At 64.5% G+C, this 12,882-nt stretch overlaps 1 protein-coding gene across 1 annotated transcript; it reads right to left on the bottom strand.

Moving 5' to 3' along the window:
- Positions 1–1,995: 1,995 nt before the first annotated feature.
- IL6R (interleukin 6 receptor) lies at positions 1,996–12,466 on the bottom strand. The gene is made up of 10 exons (XM_050930810.1): positions 12,367–12,466; positions 8,638–8,877; positions 8,217–8,340; positions 6,704–6,885; positions 6,303–6,463; positions 5,400–5,544; positions 5,253–5,296; positions 4,441–4,516; positions 3,932–4,040; positions 1,996–3,275 (listed from the first exon to the last, which is right to left on the bottom strand). The coding sequence occupies exons 1-10, from the start codon at positions 12,437–12,439 to the stop codon at positions 3,044–3,046; spliced, it is 1,386 nt and encodes a 461-aa protein (XP_050786767.1). The 5' UTR covers positions 12,440–12,466; the 3' UTR covers positions 1,996–3,043.
- Between the last annotated feature and the right edge of the window lie 416 nt (positions 12,467–12,882).

Raw genomic sequence — 12,882 nt, 5'->3', positions numbered from 1 at the left:
CCCAGCGTCTGCATGTTGCTGAGGCCCGGGCAGACGAGACACTTGCTAGCGCTGCATAAGTGCTTGGTTGCATCTTTGCAGCAGGGCCTGGTTCCAAGCCCATTGAAATCAGTGGCAAGGCTTTGGATTTTCTGATTTGCATCAGCACTAAGGAAAAAAAAAAAATCTGTCCCTCTCCCTTCTCGGTGCCTCTGCTGCAGAGAAGGGGTTAGTCAGCTTCCTGCTCTCACCCTCACTTGGGGAACTTTGTGTCTTACAAAATATGTGACCAGAAGTGAGCGACACACAACTCATGCAGCTGGTCTGAGCTGGATTCTGCTGCTAGCCTGGGGTAAATCTGGATTTACCTCTGGGCTCAGGCCTGCGCGGCTCGGACTGGCAGAGTCGCTATGAACGACCCTGCTCTGCATTAGCCATTCTGGGCCAACAGCCTCGGGCAGCTCTGGTCTGGCACAGCAATGCCTCTGTTCCACCCAGAGGGGCATCATACTGGGCTCGCTTTGCTGGACAGTTCCCCCCATGTAGCCACGGCCGAAGAGCAGCGTGGGTCCCAGGCACCTGCCCGCTGTGTGGCCAAGGCTGCTGCTCCTGGGGCGGGCCAGGTTGGCAGAATGGCTTGGCTCCCCAGGAGCACAATGGCGAACCCCTTCCCGGAGGCAGAGACTCGGGGGGCAGGGCCTGGCTGGTTCCCAACGTGGGGGCCCGGCTGTGGTAACGCTCACCCTGAGGGCAGGGGGCCGCTCACTCACCTGTCTGTTCCCCCCCGCCGGCTATTCTGGGCTCTGCGGGGTAGGGGCTGACTCAACCCCAGACTAGAGCTGCTGGCAGCAGGTACTTGCGGGGTAGGACATTTACATAGCAGGCAGCGAACCTTCCTCTGCACCGCCCTGGGTGGGGGTGGGGGCTGCCCCAGCCGCTCACAGGCAGAGCTGCAGGCAGCAGTGGGGCTAGCACCCCAAGGAGCCCTGGCCTGCAGTGCTCAGCCTGGCCCCTGCCCCTGCCCTGTATGTCTCCCCTTGAATCCACAGCCCTGGGCCACGCTCCCCCTTTGACCCCTCCCTTCTCCTCTGGGTCCAGGGCTGGATCCCTGCTGCCCACCCCCAGCTGCTGCTAAGAGGTGGCCAGGACCCTGCTGCCTTTGCACCCCATCCCCCACCACGTGCTCTTCCCAGCCCCAGGAGAGACATCTGCATCCTGTGCTGCTGCTTAAAAGCCAGGGGCCAGCCCCAAAGGGGAACTGTCTCCCCCCAGGGCTGCGGGCAAGACTGGCCTCCCGGCCCTGTGGTTTCCTGCCTTCGCACTGCCCGCTGAACGTGCGCTGGCTGCAGCTGCCATTTTTCTTTCTCTGTGTTGCAAAACAAATGGCCGGTCTAGGAGCCAGGACTCCTGAGTTCTCTGCATGGCTCTGGGAGGGGAGTGGGGGCTGGTGGTTAGAGGAGGGGGGACTAGGAGCCAGGACTCCTGGGTTCTCTCCCCGGCTCTGGGAGGGGAGTGCAGGCTGGTGGTTAGAGCAGGGGGCGGGGTGGGAGCCAGGACACCTGGGTTCTCTGCATGGCTCTGGGAGGGCAGTGGGTACTGGTGGGTTCAATCAGGAGGGATTGGGAGCCAGGACTCCTGGGTTCTCTCCCCAGCTCTGGGAGGGGAGTGGGGGCTAGTGGTTAGAGCAGGGGGGGGCTGGGAGCCAGGACTCCTGGGTTCTCTGCATGGCTCAGGGAGGGGAGTGGGGACTGGTGGGTTCGATCAGGAGGGATTGGGAGCCAGGACTGCTGGGTTCTCTGCATGGCTCTGGCCTGGGCTCACCAGCCAAGCAGGAACACGTTACTGCTCTGCTTCCACTTACGCAGTGGTGGCCTCTCTGGCACCGGCAGACAGCGCCAGGCTCAGCTTCTTCACCAACCAGAGTGGGGGGTTTGGCTAGTGCCCCATGAGTGAACCCATCCCCAAGCAGCTCCCCAATCCCACCCCACCCTGCCAGCATCAGCCCTATGCACAGAGTAAAAAAAACCCAAAACATTTATTGGACACACGGTTGCCAACACGGCTCTTCCTGTACAAAACATTCTTCACAAACACCAGTTTGAATCTGGGGGGGAGAATCTAACCCTCAGTGCTGCCCCAGGGGCTAGGGGGGAGGCCCGTCATGCCCAGCAAACGAGCATTTGTTACGGACACACGCAGGCAGCTGCAGGGAGGGGGTGAGGCCCAGTGGGGAGGGCACTGGGCTGGATAGCAGGAGCCCTGGGTGAGCTTGGGCACATCCTGCCCTCATGCTGAGCTGCTGTCCATTCCCCCCCCCATCCAGACAGATGGGGAGCTCCCCGCACCAGGGTCTCTCGTTCTATGGCTGCCTGGCACCTCCAGCTCCGTACAAGGGGCAGGGGGCAGTGGGCTGGAGCCACAGCAGTGCTAGGTGCCCAGTGCCAGGCGTGGCCCACTACTGCCAGGGGGGAGCCCTGAGTTATCCCACAGCTCGGGTGCCCCTGCTCCCTCGGACGGGGTGGCTGCACCCACCCAGCTCTGCTGTCGGCCTGGAGTCGGGCACTGCTGGCCCTCAGCCCAGCCCTGCAGCTGGCTTCCCTTGGCGAGCGCATGGCCAAGGGGCAGTGCCCTGAATGCCCAGCTAATGCCCCTCTCCCGGAACTGGGGCCCCGCCAGCCCTTGCCACCTTCCGCGTGAAGTGAGCCCATCGGATGCCCTCCGCGCTGCATCACTCCCAGGCCGCAGGCCCCACCCACAGGCAAGGACTGGCCAAACCCCACTGCGAAACGCTGGCTCGGGGTGCCTGGGTGCAGATCAGGGCATCGCTGCCAGCGGGCGCGGGTCCGTCTCCCAGGGAGGACAGGGAGCAGAGGCCCTGGACCCACCAGCTGCGGGGAGCCCGAGCTGCCCGGCAGCAGCTGACAGCGGCTCCAGCCCGCTGGGGCAGAGCGAGCGCTATTGTTAAGGGCCGGGCTATTTATAGCCGAGCCACAAGGTCGGGGCCCTGCCGTGGCGCCTGCTGGGGCGGTCGGTGCGTCACAGGCTGGCGACGCTGGTTCCCTGGCTACTGGGGGACCAGGAGATAATCCATGTTGGTGACATCGAAGGGGCCGAAGTCCCCGCTGCCAGGGGTGCCCGTGGAGCTGACGCTGCCTGGCGATGCCGGAGGGGAGAGGAGCGGGGCCTCGCTCAGTGGGGACGTGGGGCTCGGAGGAGCCAGCGGCACCAAGGGGTGCTGGACCATGGCCCTGGCCTTGCCCTGGCCCAGGGAGCCCCTCCTCCATTTCTTCTTGTACCTTAAACACAGAGCAGGTTAGGAAGGGGCAGAGATGGGGGCTCCCACCCCTCCGACACCCCGATCCCTGCTGGCAGCAGGGTTGGGACTCAGGCCAGCACTGGCAGGGTGCCCATTGCCCCGCTGGCTCCGGGACCACAATGTGGCTGCCCCAGGCCTGTGGCTGTCCCTGGGGCAGGCAGGGGGTACAGCCCCACTGAGTCGCCATCAGTAACGGCCTGTGAGACGAGCATTCAGGGGCGTCTCTCGGCTGGAGGGAGACCAGGATCCCAGCCCCAGAGGGCTGACCGGGCCAGCAGTGGCCACTCATATAAGGGGTCAGGGGGTCCTTTCATGTTCTCCAGAAGGCCCCAGATTGCTGTATGGAGATGGCCTCTCTTGGCTACGCAGGTGTAAGTCCGGCAGGAACTCGTTTGAGTCCAGCAGGCCAGATCCCGTCCTGCCCTGGTGCCCAGGAGTCACTCCAGAGTCACACCAGAGTAACGGCTCCGACCCAGGCGTGCACTGCACGGTCTGGGGTGCCAGCTGAGAGCGACTGTCCCTCCCTCAGTGCTTCCTCCGCCGGTACCGTCACCCCGCCCAGGGGCCTGGGGCCCAGCACCCCTCGGCACCAACCCGAGCACAGGCCCAGCGGCAGCTTGCCCAGCCGCGTCTCACCTGAGCACGATGCCAGCGAGCAGGCCGGTGCCCAGGAACAGGCTCGCTCCGGTGACCAGGAACGTGTACAGGGGCACGGTGGAGTGGTCGCCGACACCACGCCCCCCCTCTGCAAACCGAGGGCACATGGGCACCATTACCAGCACGGCAAGGCAAGGCCCAGCCCCCACACCCTTGCTCACTTTGCAGGGCTGGATATTTCTGGGCCATCTCCCAGCGAGGACTTTACAAAGGCCAGAAACCTGCTGCCAGGGGCTCGGGAGCCCTGGAGAATGACTGGGACCTCCTGTGGTTCTGAGCCAGCAGCCCAGCCTGGGGCCCACCCATACGGCTGCCACCTGGCTCGGTTGCCCTGGATCAGCCCGTCCTGAGGCAGCTGACCAGGGCTCTCAGCCCATGCTGCCAGCTGGGCTCTGGATCAACCCACATGTCCCTGGCATGGCAGCCTTGCCCACCCAGGAGCCCTGGGCCTGACAGACCAGCACCGGGGGGAGGGGGGATCTCATTACCGTTAGTGCCCTCTGTGCCATAGAGCCCGGGGGGCAACGTGAATGTGTCAGCGTAGAAATCATAATCCGAGGGGAACTGGAGGAGAGAGATGGGGGGTTAGCAACAGGGTCAAAGGGTCCCCCCAGCCCCACCTGTGCTACCCCCAACACAAGGCATGTCCCCAATCCCACTTCCCCATCCCCACCTGTGCTACCCCCAACACAAGGCATGTCCCCAATCCCACTCTCCCATTCCTGCCTGTGACACCCCCAACAAAAGGCATGTCCCCAGTCCCACTCCCCCATCCCTGCCTGTGACACTTCCAACACAAGTCATGTCCCTCATCCCACTTCCCCATCCCCACTTGTGACACCCCCAACACACGGCATGTCCCCCACACTCCCTCACCCCCGCCTGTGACATCTCCAACACAAGCCATGTCCCCCCTTCTACTTCTCATCCCCACCTGTGACACCCCCAACACAAGTCATGTCCCTCATCCCGCTCCCACATCCCTGCCTGTGACACCCCCAACACACAGCATGTCCCCCCTCCTGCTCCCACATCCCTGCCTGTGACACCCCCAACACACAGCATGTCCCCCATCCCTGCTTGTGACATCCCCAAACATGGCATGTCCCCCCTCCTGCTCCCCCACCCCTACCTGTGACACCCCCAACACACAGCATGTCCCCTGTCCCACTCCCCCCAGACCACAGAGCCCTTGGGTGAAGCACATACAGTGCTGAGCCCTGAGGCCCATTCCCCCTCCCACCGGGGCCCACGGGCCCCTAGCCAGAAGGGCAGGCAGCCCCAGCACCACCTGCCTTACCTGCGAGCTGTAGGATCCTGTCTGCCACTCGAGGTCGATGGGATCTGCAATCCAAGGAGAGGAGCAGTGAGGGGACAGCCCTGGGAATGGGGGCGAGGGGGGACGGCACCCAGAGAAGCCCTCCCCTCCCCTCCCTCATAGTCCTACCTGCCCACGGGGTGCCCACAGCCTCCTGGCTCCACTCACTCCACGAGCCATGGCCAAACTCCTCCAGCCCCCGCACCTGCACCATGTGCCGTGTGCCGTGCCAGGCATCATGGATCACCAGGGACGTTTCTCTTAACTGGTCGATCTGCAACCAACAGGCAGAATTAAACCAGGGGCACTAGCACTGGCGCAGCCCCCACCTCCTCCCTAGCTGGGACAGCCAGGGTCCCTGTGACCCAGGAACCTCGTCATGCCAACTAGCAGAGGGCACCGGGGGTGCTGAGTTTTACAGGGATCCCCGGAGTCCGTTGTCTAGGGTAATTCACTGAGGAGAGGCAGGGAAGGTCTCTGCTGGGCTGTGAAACATGCCTATGGATCCTCTGGGAGGGAGTCGGTCTGGGAGTTAAGCAGGTCACCAGGTGGAGAATCTTCCCTTCAGGCAGGCAGGAGATGCTGAGCCACCAGTTAACAGAGATCACAGACTCCACAGGAGCAACCCCCCAGCTGGCGGGGGTCGGTTTGTGACTAAGGCTCGAAGGACTGTCTGGATCTCTCTGGGCTTGCAACGGGACACCCGGGTGTCTCTCCCTAGCCAGGGAACTGCCAGAGTCTTGCTGCCGGAATGGAAGAGCCCAGCCACACCTGGCTGCAGTATGCTGGGAGGATCGGGAGCAGCGTTCGCTCCTGGCCCGTACTAACGTCCCATTAGCAGCACCGTCCCTGTCCACAGGGAGACGCGATGCACCAGGGCCTTCTCCCCACGCTGTAGCTATGGGGGCAGGGGCTCAGGCACAGGAGTTGGGGGGCAGGAGGGAGTCCATCCTGCCCAGCAGCTGCAGGGTGGGGCATGTGTGGATACCGCAGCCTGGCAGGCACGGGGAGCCCGGGGCGGGGGGTGCTCACCTCCGTGTAGCTCTGGGAGCGCTCAGCCCGGTACCGGACCTGGAAGTGCAGCCGGTAGAACTTGGGGTCCCAGGAGGGAGGATATGTCCAGTTCACACGCAGTTTCTGGGGCGCGCTCTTCACCGGGTCCACCAGCACATTCACCGGGGGGTCCGGCTTCACTGTCAGGAGAAGGGGGGTTGCCATGGCAGATGGGTCTGGTGCAGCATGTCCCCGCTACCCCCCAGGGATGGGGGAGCTCCGTCTCTGCAGGCTCAGCCTGCGCCAGCACCCAGCAGCCCCATGGGGAGAGAGACCTGGCTGGAAAAGGGGGAGGGCAGCAGGCACAGCTCTGGGGAGGGGCAGTGCGGTAGGCGTGGGGAGAAGGGGGGCAGCAGGAGGGGCGGGGGGGCCATACGTACAGACGCGGTTGGCTGAGATGACCTGGTCCTTGCTGACCGTGCTCCCTGCCCCGTTGCTGACGCACACGGACACCAGCAGGAAGGTGTCGTCCTCGCTGGGCGGCACCGTGATCCTGCACGTGAATTTCTCCACCTTGGGGAAGTAGCGGCAGCGCTGCTCCGTGGCGTTCTTCCCCGTGAGCCTGCCGGGGAGGGAACACGGCTCAGGTCCAGGTGCAGCACCCAGCCAGCGGGCCCTGCCACCGCCCCCCACCCACGTCCCCAGGTCGGGAACACCCCAGGGCCCAGCAGAGCTACCGACATCAGATCAATGTCACAGCAGCCTGCGCCCCCGGCTGCAACATGCAACAGCAGCCTCACACCCCACTCAGGCACCTCCCCTGGCCAAGGGCTCCCTGCACACGATGCTGCACTGCAGCCACTCTGGGGTGGAGCAGAGCAGCTGCAGGGCTGCACTTTCGAACAGGAAGAGGAGAAGGACTCTGTATGGAACTGAAAGTAGGGAGGGTGTGAGCATGCGGGGATAGGGGGAGGAAGCCTGGGAGAAGGCACATGGCTCTTTCCTGAGCAGGCACAGTCAGGCCCTTGGCTTGGCATCTGATCCAAAGGCCAGCAGCACTCCCCCACCCCGGGCTTGGCATTGGCAGCCAAGGGAGAGAGCCCCCAAGGGACCCCCACATCCAACCCTGCCATGGTGTCCCCCTATCCAGCACCCATCCCAGCCCTGTGGGATGGCAGCAAGCAGGGAGGGCGATTTTGTGCCAGGAAAGCAGGCCCCAGCTCTGCTCGCGGAGAGCCAGCCACTGGGGGGGACCCTGCCGGGCATCAACAGCACAGCCATGCTGGCTGCGCCTACCCCAAATCCTGCCCTGGCCTTACTCTCATGCCCAGCTGGCTCCACGGCTAACAGCTAACCCCAGGACTGGGTCCCAGGCAGGGTTACCCCCACGTGCTCCTTGAGGGCCTCAGGGTCATCCTGTGAGGAACTGGGAATGTTCTTAACGTGTTCTTGGAATGCTGAGTGGGGAGTGTTGGCCTGGGAAGGTTGCAGGGGAGTTTTGCTGGGACTGGCTGCAGTGGGGATGAGAGACTTTCCCTGAGGGAGGATACCTGAGCACCTAACGTGAGAACCCAGGAGTGGGGTTTGGAGACAGGTGACACCTCTGCCCTGGAAACTGCAAAAAGGCTGGGTGAGGGGCCGGGGGGAGGCTGGGTGAGACAGCTGGAGAGAGTTTCAGTTTGGAGCTGGTTGGGAAAATGGAGGTGAGCCCAGATGGGGCTCTGGCCTCCCAACAGGGCTGTGGCCTCCCTGGGGCCCCCCCAAGATGGACCCTGACTGAGGGGGTCCTGTTGTCTGTACCCGCAAGACCTGTCTTGGACTGTGTTCCTGTCATCTGTGTTACCGGCTGGCTGAGTGTCCCGGTGAACCGCAGGAAGTTGGGGTGCAGGGCCTTGTATCCTCCAAACTCCGTGACACATCCCCAACCACGGCCCAGCTCCCCCAGGCTCTCACCACTTCTTCACCCACAGCACGGCCCTGGTCCGGGGCGACGGCCTCCGCTCCGGCTGCCACTCGCACAGGATGTCCTTGACGTGGCTTCTGCGGTAGCAGGAGAAGCTGGGCGGCTCCGGGGGCTCTGGAGTCAGACACAGCTGTGGTGAGGGGAACCCCGGACTGAGCAGGGGTTAGTGGCTGCAGAGCTGGGCAGGGGGGGAGCCAGCCACGCCAGGCGGGCACATCCCGACCCACACCAGGTTTCATGTTACATGGCTCGCCCCATGCAGCCTTTGGACCTTGCAGGATGAGCCTGCTGGCCTGGACGCTGCTGCACCATCCTGCAGGCATGGAGGGACCCCGCAGTCCCGGCGCCCATGGACCTGGACATTCCTCCCCAGCCCCTGGCATGGGCACCCCATCCCTGAGCCAGACTCACCTTCCACCAGCAGCCGCAGCGAGCGCACCAGGCAGCCGCCCACATAGCAGTTGTACCTGCCTGAGTCGTTGTACTGCACCAGGCGCAGAAGCAGGCTGGGCCCCAGCACTGCGTGTTCCGAACTCACAGCCTTGTTCTCCACCTTCCAGCTAACGGTGCCATTTGGCTCTGGCTGCCACTGCAGGCAGGGCAGGGTGACATTTGCTCCCACGGTGCTCAGCACCATGTCAGGCAGGAGGGCTGCAGGAGGGGAAGAGCCATTAGTGCAGAGGGAAGGGAGAGCAGTCTAGGGGTTAGAGCTGGGGTGGGGGCAGGACTCCTGGGTTCCATGCCCAGCTGTGTCACTACTGATTGTATGACCCTAGGCAAATACCCTTGTTGTGCCTCAGTTTCCCTTTATGTTCCATGGGGACTGCCACCTTCCCTGGTTGCCACAAGCTGACCAGGCTATGATGTCACAGAAAATGACTCTCACTGGCTGCTGTGTGCAATGGTGGTGCTGACCCCCATCTCCCTACCAGGCTGGAGGGCACAGGCTCCCCCCTTCCCGGCTCCTAGGAAACACTCCAGAGGGGCTCCCTGAGGGAGGAGACAACCAGCCTGTGTCAATATTTGCTGGAGAGGAAAAGCCTGCAAGCCTGAATGAGCATCGGCCTGGCTGAGCACTCGCTTCCTCACCCACCTCTTTCCAAGTCACTGCACCAGGCCCTGTCATGATCAGATCCCCCCTTCCCAGACCCAGAGCCCTCAGCCTGGGCCATGCCCCAGCCTGGGCCCTACACAGGGCACGTTAATGGGCCCCTGGGCTCCTCATTTCCCTGGCAAGCTGGGTGCCCAGTGCAAGGAGGTGCCTGAGAGGACCCAGAGCCAGTTGTGGGAGGGGTGTCCAGGGCTCCTGGGGTGGGAGGAGCAGCCTCAAGGGATCCCAGCTCCCAGAGCCTAAAGCCAGCGTGCACAGCAATCACACGGGACCCAGGGCCCTGCCAGCAGGGCAGCCACACAGGCTGCTGGCCTCAAAGGGTTAATCCTCACGGCCACCTTTGGGACAGAGTCACCATCCGCACCGGAATGGGGCCAGAGCTGGGTCTGGCTCAGCTGGCTCATGGCTGGGCCAGGTGGTTTGTAAAGGTCAGAGGCTGACAGCTCCCTCCCTGTCCCCCTCCCTTAAATGTCCCGTTCCCCTCCCCACACACCCTCCCAGACAGGTTCACAGGAGCTGGGATTTCTGCAAACCCACAAGTGTCAATAACGAAAGCAAACACTCCAGTTTCCCAGTGCCCGGTGCCTGCGCAGCCCTGTCGGGAACAGCCAGTTCTACCCAAACCCACTTACGCAACCGGCCAGCTCAGCACAGAGAACTCTCAGCTGCCTGCTAATCCCAGGGAGCTGGGCACCTGCGCTGCAGGGACCAGCCCCCCATGCATGGGGCGGAGAGCCAAGAGAGCTGGGGTCCAATACAAGCTGAGCCCTGAGTGGCAACCCCCCTGCACCCTGTAAATTGGGGGGAATAGGGCATCCCAGGCAAGAGGAGGGGGCACCTCTCCACTGAAGGGACCAGGCACTGGACTAGGACCCAGGAGAGCTGGGTTCTGTTCCCAGCTCTGTCACATGCTCCCTTGGGGCTGCTCCGGCCCCTTCCTGGCCCTAGCTCCCCGAAGATCCAACTGAGGGAACTGTCCTGCCTCCTTCAGCCCCTTAGGCAAAGCTTCTGGGGCAGGAGCCATCTCTGCAATGCATGGCTAAGAACTCCGCAGAGGGGCTCCCCTAAGCCAGGCACTCAAACGTCCTCGGCACAGGCAGGCTGGTGCCCAGGGTCTGTGGGGCAGAGTTCCTGGGCCCTGCAGACCATGACTGGGCAGTTCCAGACCTGCCCTTTTCCCCCTGTCTGGGACCCCTGGGCTGGGGTCCTGAGCCTGCTGGGTGGTTTAACCCTTACATCGCCGAGGGGCGCCCCAGGTATAAATAACCAGCGACAATGTGAGAGCTGGAGGCTCAGGAGAGCAGGCATCTCAAAGCCCAGCCAAACCCAGCCCTGGGAGCCGAGCAGCTCCGCACCGCCTGGCCTGCACCCATGGGACCCACTTGTCCAGCAGCAGCAACTCAGCCCTTGGCTATCGGCACATAGGAGGCCTGGGCACTTCCCCATTCGCTGGGAAGTTTCATTTCCGCCCTGGGGAGAGCCGTGGGGGGCTGGGAGCCAGGAGGCCTGGGTTCGTTTTTTGGCTCTCCCCAGAGCCAGCAGCTCATTGCTTTTTGTGTGGCATGATTCCACTCCTGCCACTGGGGTCTCTGCTGCCCTGGCCCAGTCCCCGGGTGGCCACGGCCAGACACCAGAGCAGGGGAGCTCAGAGGCTCCAGGCAGGTGGACCCTAGCCCCAATGTGGGGCAGTTGGGAGCTCCACTCACGACCAGCCTGGCGCAGCCCAGCAGATGGGGGCAGTGGGGTGGCGCTGGGTCACACAGACTGAAAGTGGGGAGGCAGATGGGCGCCAGGCCAGGCCTGGCCCAAAGTTACCCTCCTACAAGTGCAGAGATCGTTGCATCCCCCAGAGCCCCCATCTGGCCCCCCACGGAGAGGGGCCTGTGCCAGCTTTGGGGAGGGCAGGGTGAGAGCGGCAGCTGCCTCTGCCCACATCGCCCTGCCCAGGCGGCAGTGGGCTTCACACCAGTTCCTGTGGTGCCTGCTGGTCACAAGGGCCCAGGTGCCCTCTTTGCAGCTTGGGGTCCCCGCTGCTGCCCAGTCCTGGCCCAGGGCAGGGTGCTCCCTGTGCCACACACCCCAGCCCTGGCAGCTGCATTAGTCACTTGGATGGGGGCTTAGAGCGCACGGGTTGCTCACAGGCTGCCGTGCCCCCGCCCCCGGGGGACCAGCTCTTCCCCTAGAGCGCCCCGGCACTGGGCAAGGGAGGGGGACCAGCCCCCAGGCGGCACCAGCTGGGAGCCCTGGAGTTAAGGGCCTCTCCCCCTACTGTGCTCTCCCCAGCTCGGCTCAGCCCAGGGACCTCCGGCCAGGAAGGGGAGCAGGAGCCGGCGGCCGGCCCGCGTGGGGTGCCCCCGTTGAGGCCCCTCCGTTCAGGGGACAGAGGAGGAGATTGGGGGGGGGGTCCCAGCAGAAGTACGCCAGGGGGAGGGGCGCTCACCCTGAGTAGCTGGGAGAAGGGAGAACCAGGAGTAAATAAATCTCAGTCCCTCTCAGCTCAGACTGAAAGCACCGCGCGGCGCGGCCATTCCCCAACCCCGGGGAGCACGGACAGAACCCAGGAGTCCTGACCCCCCGGAGCCGGGAACGGAACCCAGGAGTCCTGGCTTCTACCCCCACTCCCCTACCCAAGCCAGGGACAGAACTCAGGAGTCCTGACCCCCCTGAGCCGGGAACGGAACCCAGGAGTCCTGGCTTCTACCCCCACTCCCCTACCCAAGCCAGGGACAGAACTCAGGAGTTCTGACCCCCCCGGGCCGGGAACGGAACCCAGGAGTCCTGACCACCACCATCGCCCAGGAGCCCGGAACAGAACTGAGGAGTCCTGTCCCGCCCCCCCCCCCCGAGCCGGGAACGGAACCCAGGAGTCCTGGCTCCCAACCCCCCGCCATCTGTGCAATGTCCCCAGGGCGAAAGGGCCCCGTTCCCTCCCCGCCCGCGGCTGCCCGGAGCCCCGAGCTCCCCCCGGGGTCCCGGCCGGCCGTGGCCGCTCACCTGGCTCCACTCAGCCCCCCGGGCCCCGCACCCACCTGTCCGCGGGCAGGGCCCCTCCGCGGCGGCCCGCAGCAGGCAGAGCAGCCCGGCGGCCCGCAGCGCCCACATGCTCCTGCGCCCCGGGGGCTGCCGGCGTCCGCCCCCCAGCGCGCATCGCTCTGCCTCGGCTCCGCCAGCCCGGGCGCCGGGGCGCGGCTCCCCCGGCACGTGGCGGGCGGGGGGCGCGGCTGGCGGCAGAAAAACATTTGAGGAACTGGGGGGGGGGCTGCGATTGTGAAAGGGGCGATTGAGCAACGGGGGCAGAGCGCGTGGGAGGGTGGGGGGCACCTGCGGAGACGCTGACTCCCACCCCCAGGAGCTCCGCTCCCCCTCCCAGGTGCAGGCTGATGTGGTTTCAAGGGGAGGGGGCTGGGAGCCAGGACTCCTGGGTTCTATGTGGGGCTGGTTGGGTGGGGTGTTGGGAGCCAGGACTCCTGGGTTCTATGTGGGGCTGGGGGGGTGTTGGGAGCCAGGACTCCTGGGTTCTACAGGGGTGCTGAGTGTGGTTAGAA

This window comes from Gopherus flavomarginatus, chromosome 20, assembly GCF_025201925.1.
Source record: "Gopherus flavomarginatus isolate rGopFla2 chromosome 20, rGopFla2.mat.asm, whole genome shotgun sequence".
Lineage (NCBI taxonomy): Eukaryota > Metazoa > Chordata > Testudines > Testudinidae > Gopherus > Gopherus flavomarginatus.
The sequence above is the reverse complement of the archived record's forward strand: the minus strand, read 5'-3'. Positions and strand labels throughout refer to the sequence as shown.

What these genes read in the sequence shown, in the direction of transcription:
- IL6R (XM_050930810.1), bottom strand. Translation starts at nt 12,439, where the DNA reads ATGTGGGCGCTGCGGGCCGCCGGGCTGCTCTGCCTGCTGCGGGCCGCC. An exon ending in CAGGATCCTACAGCTCGCAG is followed by an intron (nt 4,517 to 5,252) that starts GTAAGGCAGGTG and finishes TCTCTCCTCCAG; the next exon opens with TTCCCCTCGGATTATGATTT. An exon ending in TGGCACAGAGGGCACTAACG is followed by an intron (nt 4,041 to 4,440) that starts GTAATGAGATCC and finishes CTCGGTTTGCAG; the next exon opens with AGGGGGGGCGTGGTGTCGGC.